The 12,500-nt window shown below is 46.0% G+C and overlaps 1 protein-coding gene across 1 annotated transcript; it reads left to right on the forward strand.

Annotated features, from left to right (window-relative positions):
- The first annotated feature begins 4,330 nt into the window (after nucleotides 1–4,330).
- LOC143294035 (glutathione S-transferase-like) lies at nucleotides 4,331–12,144 on the forward strand. The gene is made up of 4 exons (XM_076605434.1): nucleotides 4,331–4,685; nucleotides 5,360–5,494; nucleotides 7,802–7,955; nucleotides 11,883–12,144. Exons 1-4 carry the CDS (start codon nucleotides 4,469–4,471, stop codon nucleotides 12,094–12,096), a joined length of 720 nt encoding a protein of 239 aa, XP_076461549.1. The 5' UTR covers nucleotides 4,331–4,468; the 3' UTR covers nucleotides 12,097–12,144.
- Nucleotides 12,145–12,500: the final 356 nt, after the last annotated feature.

The following is a 12,500-nucleotide window of genomic DNA, read 5'->3' on the forward strand; positions in this document are numbered from 1 at the left end:
TATCTGTGGTACAGTTCCAGATCTGATATATTTTGTGTAGGAAAACGATACAATTTTTTGAGATGTGTTTTAGCATCACATTCGATAGTGCATCGATTCCAACTGAACTTTTTTTATTGCCAAGGGAAGCTATAGCGGTTTGTAACTCCTCATATGTAATAGGAGAATTAAACCACAAGTCATTTTGCGGAATGGGATCACTGTATAAAGCACTATTTTCTTCCCTGTCTCTGTGTGTTTTACACGCAGGTGATAAGCCTTCGTATTTGCTATTTTTCGCAAACATTTCAACAAAGATTTCTGCCTTTTCCTGATCTGATAGAAACTTGTTTTGTGAGTCATTTGATATTGGGCAACTTGGTAACTTTATTCCATTTTTCATTTCTTTCATTTTTGTCTAAACTTTATTAAAGTCTTTATGATCTGAAATTTCTTGTGAACAAAATGATGACCAATGATCTTTTTTAGCTTGGGCTACAGTCATATTACTCTGAGTGTTTGCTTTCTTCATTTCTTTGTGGTTTGGGGGCTTACTGTCCGCGAGGTAGTTCTTAAATGTTTCTTTCTTGTAACTAACTGCCTTTTCACATGCATCATTCCACCAGACATTGCCTGAACGGTCACCTGACTTCACAGCCTTTACTTTTGGGATCGACATATCAGCTGCTGATAACACAGCTTCTGTAAAATTTGAATACATTACATCTACACTCTCATTCTCAAGTTTTTCAAAATCGTGAGAGGTAAGAATGTTTTGAAATAAATCCCAATTTGCATTTCTATATTTATATTTTGGAATTATGTCGACGTTATTATCAGGCTGATTATCATCATCAGCGATTGTAATGATGATAGGCACATGGTCGCTTCCCAATGTGTCTTTATGTGTTTCCCAGGTACATGATGGGACTAGCTCCGGGGATATTAGTGTCAGGTCAATTGCTGTTGGTCTGTGTTTTGAGACGTCAGGAATTCTAGTAACACTACCATCATTCATAAGATAAAAGGGGCTGTCAGTGATGTTTTCTATTAACCGATTGCTTGTTACAGTTTTACAGTCCTTTTCCCAGAATGGAGCGTGAGCATTGAAATCACCAGCTATTACACATTTACCAGGCTGTTGTTCTTGTAATGTTCTAAGCCACTCAGTATTTCGATCGTTTGGACCTTTCGGAAGATAAACGGAAAGTACGTTAAGAATTAGCTTGTTGCTAAATTTTACTGTAGCTGCACAAGAGTGTATGTCAAAGCTTGCAATAGATTTTAAAACAGTAGACTCACATAGATTATACTGTAATTCCCTAAGTATATAAATAGCAGTACTTATCTTCTTGCTCTCGTTCCCAGTTTCATATACTGGTGGAAAATAATAATTTGGAAGTTTGGGAAGCTTACATGCACTGATATTAAGTGACTGCAGAATCAAAACATCACACTTACTTGATGCTAGAAAATGTTTCAAATAGGCCAGGTTAGATAGAATAGATCTGCAGTTCCACTGGAGCAGCCTAATTTGCAATTGCGTTTGTTTTTTCATTACAAATTATCTTTCCTATCAGATAGGAATATAATGTTATTAATACTATGAATAAATCAAACTGTATGATGGTGAAAATAAACAGTAAATGAAAGGAAACGGGGAAACAAAAATAATAGTCTAAATATTGTCAACAAAAAATGCACTTGCAAACGGCAGGAAGAAAGGTCACTCAGCAAAACAAGAATATCGCTCAGCACAAAAGTTTATCAGTGCCAGGCAGAAGTTGACGCAAATGTTAATAGAACACTGGCCAGTCCATCAGTGCGTCGTAAGGATTGTACCAGCCGTGATGAAAGGGGGCGGGGTTCTGATGATGGTGGAACCTGGCTCTGCGTGTTGATTTCTTCGGTGTTTCCCAGAGAAGATCTCGAACATGTCGCCCGATGGTTCCTGCGAGGATGCTGGCTCCTCTGCCGTTGGGGTGGACAGCGTCTCTGAGGGCGTTGGTCTTGAGGTTGTCGTTCTTTATAAATGATATGTTTTTTTCGTCAAACAGTTCCGAAGCCACCATTGCGTTGAACAGTTGTCTCTTGACCTCCAGTTTTGAATCTTTGACAGTGGTTGCTGAACTTACGATGAACTTTGTTGTTGGATTTTTCTTTGCAGTGTCTTTCAATGTTGAGGTAAAGAAATTACTGACTTCTGTTGTATCTTTTGATCTTAAGTCGTTGATGCCACAATGAATGACAACAGCTTCAGGCTTTTTCTCTGTGGTGGTGACAGCTTGAAGTAAATTTCTGGTTTCAGACACTGGTATGATCTGCCCAGTCTGTTTTCCTGCACATGGTTGAGCACGGAATCATGGAGAATTATTACCTTGGGTAATTCCCCATTTCCTTCTTTCTGCGCAGAGCATGTACTTCCAGACTTTGTACTTTTTACGTCATCCATCGTCTTTTCGTCACAAGACGTCACCGATTTTTCAACTTCTTTTTTCTTCTTTTGAAGGGCAGTTTTGTTTTGGTGGCTTGCTCGTTTTTTCTCTGCTGCCGGGTTCTCTGGTGAGGAAACTCTGGCCACGTCGGCGTAGGTAGGTGTAGGTGTAGGGCTGGGGCTGGGGCTAAGACTGGGGCTTTCAGTTTGTGTTGCCTGTGTTGTCATGGAAACAGGTTCCATTCTGCAACGTTTTGTTGGCTCCTGTTGTCCCCGTACAGTTGCTTCCAGGGAAGAGACACGATCACACGATTTTTCTTAGATCCATGATCGTGTTGGACATCTCGGGAATGGAACTGAGATTGCTCATCGGTCTTGTATTCGTGGAACTCGTGTCGGTGGGATTAGACAACCGCTTTGTACGTTCAGTACTCCCAGACTCGCTTCGCAAAACCTTCACGGACTCAACGGTTTTAAGGAGGAGTCCGGTCGCCTCATTGTTCTGAGCGGTTTTACTGTGTGCAGCTGCAACTGGTTTCCCGCTCGATTTTCTTGTTCTCATGTTTCCAAAACGTCTGCGACAACTTCTTACCGCGAAGAAATTATCCGCTGAGTGTAGTCTCCGCCATTTTGGAAGTCTTGTCCGTGTGTGTGTGTGTGTGTGTGTGTGGAATGTCCCAATTATGATCAGTTACGAAATAGATATGTTCCTAAAAAATATTTGTCTCCAAAATCCGTTTTTAATTTTTGTAATATGCTCCAAGGAGGCAAAAAAAAGTCATTTTAGCTGTAAGTAAGATGATTAGATTTGAAAATGTTGCCTAACTATACTTTTGGAGTTAAAAGACATTTGTGTTTTCTCAACTTTAATGTGACATTGTTGCGTATTAATTTGGAAATGTAATCCTCCATACTCCAATAGAAGTGAAAGGATAATTAAAACTTGAAACTTTAAACTTGTGTGTATGTGTGTGTGTCTGTGTGTGTGTGTGTGCGTGTTGGGTGTAAGAGTGACTGTACAATGTCCCTGTGTGTCGGGGGTAGGGTGTGGTGTGCATGCTGGAGTGCGAGTGACAAAGGAAAGCACTGTGCGGCTATTTCTTACGATTCGCAAAACTGAATACTGAATGAAGCGCAGTCAACGGACAGAAAAGGGCGCAGGGAAAGCAAACACACTTTAGGTATTGTAACTGGGCAAAAAGCTCTGCCCGATACAACCTTTCGTCACACATTTCCACACACACACACACACACACACACACACACACACACGCACGCACGCACGCACGCACACACACACACACACACACACACACACACTGCACACACTGACATATGATCTCATCTAATCTCATACGATATGGATAATTACATTGCGCCTATCCTCGGTCAGAGACCAAGCTCTACGCGCTTTACAAAAACGGAATCAGTTGCACAACAGGCTGCCTACCTGGGTAGAGCTAGCTGACAGCTTTCAATGGGCGCTCATCATTCGTTTCCTGTGTCATTCAAATAGGTTTCAGTCATGAACACGTACATACTCATACAGACATGTAACATTTCACGTGTATGGCCATTTTGTTTATTAACTCCGCCACACACAGAGACATACGCATACAAACAATCACACACGCGCTGACATGCACACATGCGCGCCGCACACACGCGTACAAACACACACACACACACACACACACACACGAACGCACTCACACTCACACTCACACACTTCCACTCCATCCCAGCCTCATTGCAGTTAATGACAGTCACCCCCGTAACTCACCCCACACCCCACATTTCACCTCAACCCTTCCTCCCTCTCTCCCTCTCCCTTGACCATTCAACAGCCAATACTATATATGTACATATATATGAATGTATGTATATATACATATATAGTCTTTGTTAACAGTCATAACCACGCACAACTACAACGAAGACTAGATCCTTGAACAACTTGACCGTCGTTAAAACTCTACTACAACTACTGCAACTCTCCGATCAGCGAGCAAGCTACCAACCACCAACGAGATTCGAACCTCACTCAACTGAACCATGGCGGGGACAGGCCAGGGGGGAGACGTGTACAAGGTGTACTACTGGGACCCCCAAAAAGTAATGCAGGGCGGGCCTGGCCGCTCAGAGTTCATCAAGTTGGTGCTGGAAGAGGCCGGGGTGCCGTACATGATGGTGCATGACAAAGTCCTCGAGCTCTTCCGTCAGGGCCAGTGGACCGGCTACCCCGTTTTCGCTGTGCCCGTCATTGAGAAAGGTAGGGTAGGGTTTGGGGACGGTGATTTGATTGTGTTCGTGGCTATGTTCAAACCTGTAGCGCGTGTCGGTGCAGAGAGGTGTATGTTGCTGTGTGGTGTTAATGTTCGTGTTGTGGTGGGTGGGGCCAAAAAACGGCGCCAAACCAAGAGGACGTTTTCGACATTCTGTGGCGGACGGAGTAGAGTAGTGTAGTGTAGTATTGTGTGTGTGTGTGTGTGTCAGTGTGTGTGTGTGTGTGTCAGTGTGTGTGTGTGTGTGTGTCAGTGTGTGTGTGTGTGTGTGTAGTGTGAGTGTGTGTGTGTGTGTGTGTGTGTGTGTGTGTGTGTGTGTGTCAGTGTGTGAGTGAGTGCGCACATATATATATATATATATATATATATATATATATATATATATATATATATATATATAATTTATACAAGGAGTGCTTGAGTGAGTGCTTGAGTGTGTGCATGTGTGTGTGCTGTGTGTATACCATGTGTGTGTGTGTGTGTGTGTGTGTGCGCGTTTGGAGGAAGTGAGTGTGTATGCGCGCGTGCGTGCGTTTGAGCATGCATGATTGAATGCCCGAGCGAGCGAGCGAGCGTATAAATACCTTGCATGAACGTGCCTGTCAGTGTGTGTGCTCGCCCGATCAAAATTCATATCTTCCCGGGTGCCGTTTTTCATCAGGGGGGTTCAGCCTGTCCCAGACCGGGGTGGCGTGCCGCTACCTGGGCAAGAAGCACGGGCTGTACCCGGCCAGTGAGGAGGACGAGTGGCACGCTGACCAGATCAACACCACTGTGCACGACTACATCGGGGAAGGTACAGCAAGGAAAGCTGTGTTGCTCAGTGTTATGTCTGTACACTAACGTGGTGTTTCTTAATGTTACAGGCGTCTGTTGACCATGCACGAGTAAAATAATAGTAATAATAATAACAATGGTACTTACATAGCGCTGAATCTTGTGCATAGACAAATCTAAGCGCTTTCGCACCAGTCATTCTCACGCACGCATAACTCTAAAACTGGAGAATCTAAAGACAAGGAAGAGGCAGGGAAGGGAGGCTATTTTGGGAAGAGGTGGGTTTTAAGGCCAGACTTGAAAGAGCTGAGTGTGGAGACTTGAGAAGCAAGGTCAGGAGACAGAGAAAGAACGGCGGCCAACAGTCGAGAGTTTGAATCTGGGTATGCGTAAGTGGAGTGGATCCGAAGGTGATCGTAGTGAGCGAGATGGAGTGTAGAGGTGAAGGCAGCCACAGAGATAGGAAGGGGCTGATTTGTGAATACATTTGTAGCATAGAGTGCTGATCTTGTACTTTATTCAGTGTGAGACAGGGAGCCAGTGGAGATGTTGCAAAAGAGGAGTGATGTGCTCAGATCTTTTCTTTCTGAGGACGAGTCGGGCAGCAGAATTTTGTATGCGCTGAAGGGACTGAAAAGCCCACTCATGTACAAACGAGTGAACGTGGGAGTTCAATCTCACGAACGCAGAAGAAGAAGACCATGCACGAAGCAATGGAATGGTGAAAAAAAAAAGATACAGCTGCAATTTGGGGGACAGTGGAGGTTGGCAGCAAAGGACTGCGCCTGACTGGGATGCTCCTGGTTCCACAGGTTCAGTTCCCATCACTGTGAATTTTACTCCACACCTCCTTCCACTAGATCTTGTGTGGTGGTGATCTGGGTGCTAGCCTTCAGGCTGAGACAACAAACCGAGCACACTGGTCTTTGTGCACGTAAAAAAAATAATTAAAAAAAAAAAATAAAAGAACCCAAGCAGCAAAAGGGTTGTCCCTGGTAAAGTGAATTCTGCAGAAAACTCCCCTTAGTAAAACAAACCCACTTGCAGACAGAATAGCAAAAGAAGTCTTAAAAAAAGAGTTAAAAAAAAAGAAAAAAAGAGTGGTGCTGCAATGTGGTGGGGCACTCTCCATGTGGAAAGCAGCTGGAATTTCACACAGAGGAACCTGTAGTGACAAACAGCAATACAGACAACATGTAATATCAGAATTGTGAAAAACAGTGTGTGGATACATCGATGTGGATGTGCATGCCACAAGCGTATAAGCACGTACGCGCGCGCGCGCGCGCACACACACACACACACACACACACACACAGTGACACACACATGCACACACACACAAGTTCAACATCCCAAATGTACTTTTGTCCGCTGTTTCTCACTCCCCCCCCCCTCCGACCCCCCACCCCCTACCTTCCCTGTGTGTGTTCCATGGTGAAGGGTAAGTAGGTCTAATTCCGACAGCATGTCATTGCGAACGGGTCGTGTATCGCCCAACTTCGAAGCATTCTCACAACACACATTTCGCAGTTGATTGTCTGCTTTGGCGTCGTTTTGATACCTTAATGAATGTCCACTTCAAAGAACTAGTCAAACATCAGCTATTTCCGACTATTTCCGCGCTCTTTCTTCTATTCGCGCACCACTGCCGACCATGTTCACAGGCGTGCTCTCAAATCCTAAAATCAAGGGAAGCAAGTTGTTTGACACAGTTTAAAGTAGGTGATTTGATGGGATATGTTGAATCAATTGTGCATTACCACTGCTGGGACTGTTAAGAAAGCATGTTGGTAACAGATCAGGACGTCAGTTTTGACTGGAATCTCCAAAATAATGACGTTTTCAATTAGACCATAGGATAGTTTGACGTGAGTTTATTTGCTAACGACGCTGCACAATTCTGAGCGCTCCCAAAAGGGCGTGTTTGTTTGTCGTGTTTTAATGTGTGTGTGTGTGTGTGTGTGTGTGTGTGTGTGTGTGTGTTTGCAATCAAAACAAACAATACAACAGTCTGGTATGATGTTCCAGTAATATGTTATATCTAATGAGTTCAAGACCTTCTTCTGTTTTAATAATATCATTGTCCACGTGTACCCAAACCCATTATACACAATTAGGCTTGCCCGTTCGCACCGTACCCCTGCATTTTCAACCATTGAGAAAAAGCTGAAAAAAAGTAGACGAACATTTCCTGGTGCAACCAATCGAAGAAAGCCTTCAAAAACAAAATCGTTCGAAACTAGGCCTACCTACCCTAAACTCCATGTAATCATTCTTTCCTGCTTCCTATGATTTTACATCTTCAGCCTCCCTCTGTTTTCAGGTGTTCTGTCTTTCCACGGCAAGAACTGGACAGCATCTTACTTTGACCAGGTGGAGGAGACCAAACCATACCAGGAGTTTTTTGTCAAGGAACGCATGCCCAAGTTTTTGCAGCACTTTGAAAAGGCCCTGGCAGCTAACAAGGGAGGTCATGGGTGAGTACATGGTGGTGTGTGTGTGTGTACGTTTGTATGTGTGGGTGGGTTGGTGTGTGTATGTGTGGCTGTATGTGGCCAGGTTCTTCTCTGCTGCTGGTAACCATTTTACCCGGTACTACCTGCCGCATGTGGAGAGTAAACCCAACATGAAATGCCGACCTGGAGAGGAATAGTCTCTACCAGATCTGGTACATCATTGAAGATGGCTTTTAAGAGAGGTGGGTGTTGGCCCCATATACATAACGTGCGGCCAGCATGGACCACCGGTGTGTGGACACGCTCTGACGCCCACGAACAAGCCCCTATGTATGGGTCAAATACAATGAGGTCATCCCAACGGTGGAGCAGGCGGAAGATGATACATCTCCCAATGGCTGAATTGGTGGATGAGGATGCCAAACAATGGGTAGAGAGACTTGCGGGCATGCTGCAAGAACTGAAGTGGACCCACAACATTTGTCTACCTAGAGTGTGAAGCCTGGGTTCGGTGGGCTGCGCGGAAGTAACCATCATTGGTTCAATGGCCAGAAAGGTGATTCTCAGCAATGCGCCGTGGAGCACTAAAAGGGCGCAGTGAAACACTTGCAGAACACTGCCGGCCATCCACTGCATCCTGACCTATCTCCAGCAGCCTCGACTATGTCTTGCCACTGGGCCCAGAGAGGCCGGGACGAGAGACTGAGGCTGAGGACCTGCGCAACTCTCCATCACTTTAATCCAAGTCAAGCGCAAGTCATGGCTTCAAACTATACCGCGCAGCACCTCAAGTCCTGTGGCGATGGGCGAGTGGCGAAGCAGCAGATGCGGATACACTGAAAGCTGAGTGTCACAAACCTGCACACAGGCGGCCCCAGGCATAGAGTCACCCTCTACTGGACTGAAGCATCAGTGGCGTTTGGCAGCCCCCTGGGTGTCCAAGCAATCCTGTTTAGGAACACTCTGCTCACCTACATTGAGGAATGGGCTAGAAAAGGTGCCTCAAACATAGCCTGCTTCACTTCTCCCTGGCCAGCTTACCGCGGCTGGTGGGGGTCCCTCTTAGCAGTCAACAAACAAAAAAGAAGAAGAAAGTGACAGTGTTCAACCTTGGGGTGTGGAACATGAGAACTCTGCTGGATAACATCAAGACAGACAGACCAGGGAGAAGAACTGCACTGGTTACCATAGAGCTAGCTCGCTACAACGTGGACATAGCAGCTCTCAGAGAAACGCGCCCAGCAGACAAGGGCCAGCGAACAGAACGTGGTGGTGGATATACGTTCTTCTGGAGTGGTCGCAGCAGCGCTGAACGACAAGAAGCAGGCGTGAGATTTGCCATTAAATCTCACCTCACCTGTAAACTCACCAAGCTTCCAGAGAGTATCAACAACTGCCTGATGACACTTCAGCTCCCACTTTCAAACAAGAAGAGTGCAATGCTGATTAGTGCCCTACGCTCTCACCATGACCAATGCAGATGACATTAAAGACAAGTTATATGGTGACCTTGACGCCCTCATTTCAGCAGTCCCACAGTCAGAGAAGCTCACTGTTCTTGGGGACATCAATGCCAGAGAAGGGACAGACTATTAAACCTGGGAAGGGATCACTGGAAGACACGGCACTGGCAAGTGTAACACCACGGCCTTATGCTCCTCAAGACGTGTGCTACACACATGACCTTGTCATCACCAACACCTTGTTCCGCCAACAGACCCATAGAAGACGTCATGGATGCACCCTTCTTCGAGGCACAGGCATCTTATCGACTACGTCATCACCAGGGAGAGGGACAGTCTGGATGTTAGAGTAACGAGAGTGATGTGTCGTGCCGACTGGTGGACCGACCACCACCACGTCACTGTGTCCATGTTCAGGCTTTGCATTCTGCCCATGAGAAGACTCCAAGGACAGAAGCCTGCAAAGAGGCTGAATGTCTCCAAGCTGAAAAGCAGCATGGTTGAAGAAGATCTCACCGACAACCCTGAAGGCTGACTGCCAGACACACCACAGGGAGACGGGACCAGCGTTGAAGAACAGTGGATGGCCTTCAGAGACGCTGTCTACACTAATGCCCTCGAACATCTCAGACCAGCAACCCGAAGAAACCAAAACTGGTTCAATGAAAATGATGAAGAAATACAGGCACATTACAGAGAAAAATAAACTGTTCAGAGCGCATCAGAACGACGCCACGTCACAAGCTAAGGAAGATGCCCGTGCTAACGCAAAAAGAACGGTGCAGAAGAAACTTCGCGAGATGCAGGACACATGGTTCAGCAAGAAGGCGGATGAAATCCAGGGCTACGCAGACAGCCATGACACAAAGTGTTTCTACGATTCGATACGGTGCATAGAGAAGGCTTGTGGAAGATCATGGAGAAGTTTGGCTGCCCCAGCAAGTTCATCACAATTGTCCGATAGTTCCACGATGGCATGAAAGTTCTGGATGACGGATACAAGTCAGAAACCTTTCCAGTGACAAACAGCGTCAAACAAGGCTGCGTTCTCACCTCGACTCTGTTCAGTATGGTATTCTCTACCATGCTCTCAGACGCCATCCATGATTGTGAAGAAGGGATCCACGTCAGGTACAGGACTGACGGGAGATTGTTCAACATCAGGCGCCTACAGACTGTAACAAAGGTGAAAGAGACGGTCATCAGAGACTTCTTGTTTGCTGACGACTGTGCACTCAATGTCAGCATAGAGCAGAAGATGCAGTATGAAATGCTGCTTCTCACAAGCCTGCGGCAAATTTGGTCTCACCGTCAGCACCAAAAAGACCAGCCTGCCCCCGGAAAGCCATACCAGGAGCCAGGCATCACAGCAAAGGGGCAGAACCATCACATCCAGACTGCCTACTGCAAATGCGCCAAACATATCAATCGCTTCCACTTGAGCTGTCTTTGCAGACTCTTCCACACCAGATGGTAAGACAAAGTCCCTGACATGGAAGTCCTGGAACGAGCTGGCCTCTGCAGCGTCTACACCCTCCTGCAGAAAGCCCAAGCCAGGTTGACTGGACATTTATAGTCAGAATGCCAGATAGTCGACTGCCAAAACAGCTGCTGTATGGAGAACTGTGTCAGGGCAAGTGCTCAGTTGGAGGTCAGAAGAAATGCTACAAAGATTGCCTCAATGCGTCCTTCAAAGACGTGGGCGTTGACATCAACATGTGGGAGACACTTGCTCTGGACCATCCAGCTCGGCGCAGCAAAATATCAGATCACCACGGGAGCCTGTGCAGCTGAAGACAGGAGCATCACCCAGGCGCAACGAAAGACTGCTGTGCGTAAGGCCCGAGCAGCACCCACTCACTTGTGCCCCACATGTGGGTGAGCCTTCAGGGCCTGGACTGGCCTCATCAGTCACCTCTGGACCCACAGCTACTATTCTTCCATCTGATTTTTGAAGCCATGTTCATCTTCGAATCCGAAGGACGAACATCAAGGGTGTGTGTGTGTGTGTGTGTGTGTGTGTGTGTGTGTGTGTGTGTGTGTGTGTGTGTGTGTGTGTGTGTGTGTGTGACGCACGTGCGCGCGCATGTATGTGTGCTAGAGGGAGAGGTAGAGAGGGTGTGCGTGTTTGTGGGGGGGGTAGGATAGGTAAGGATGGAGAAATTAGAGGGGTGCGGGGGAGTTAACTCCAGTTACGTGCGTGCGTGCATTCGCGTGCGTGTATATCCGACAGGAGAGAGAGTAACGAAAGATAGATAGAGAGAGAGTCACAGATGAGGGAAAATGGAAACTATATGGTACTTGAGAGAGGGAGGGAGACAGAATAAAATCATTTAAACTACCTCTCTCTCTCTCTCTCTCTCTCTCTCACACACACACACACACACACACACACACACACACACACACACACACACACACACACACACATACGAACACTTTCCCATGTTTATTTGTTTGCTGTTGTTTTTTTCCTGTGGGGCAGATTCATGGTGGGGGACAGCGTGACCTACGTGGACCTGGCTGTGCTGCACGTGCTCCGAGCGACACAGAGTCAGTTCCCAGAGGCCTGGGAGGCCCAGAAGACTTCCATCCCCTTACTGGTCGCCTTCAAGGACCGCATGTCGGAGAGGCCTCGCCTCAAGGCCTATTTCGCTTCCAGCCGGTGCCTGCCCTTTTCCGGCAACAGCATGTTGTGACATGATTGACACTAAACAACCGGTTTCACGTGCCGGATTTTTTTTTTTTTTTTTTTTTTTTTTTTCCACTTGCCTGTATTCTGACCTTTCAATTGTCGGGAAAAAAAAAAAAAATCTCCGTTTGCTTGAAAATAGTTCACCAATACAATATGACTGTTAATCTTGATGGTTCCATCTATGTTTGAACAGTTCGTTTTTTTTTCGTTTTTGGGGTGTGTTTTTTTTTCAAATCATTTTAATGAGTCTTTACTTCAGTTATTTGTTCTATTTATCAGACATGGCCCTCCCAAAACAAAAAAAAATATATGTTGATGTGAAAGTAAATGAATAGTAGTGTTTGATTGACAGTCTTGATAGTCTGGTCCCTGTTTGGGTAGTAGTAGTAGTGTAGGGACTGGCATTTG

The sequence above is a fragment of the Babylonia areolata genome, chromosome 19 (genome assembly GCF_041734735.1).
Source record: "Babylonia areolata isolate BAREFJ2019XMU chromosome 19, ASM4173473v1, whole genome shotgun sequence".
In the NCBI taxonomy this organism is placed as follows: Eukaryota; Metazoa; Mollusca; class Gastropoda; order Neogastropoda; family Buccinidae; genus Babylonia; species Babylonia areolata.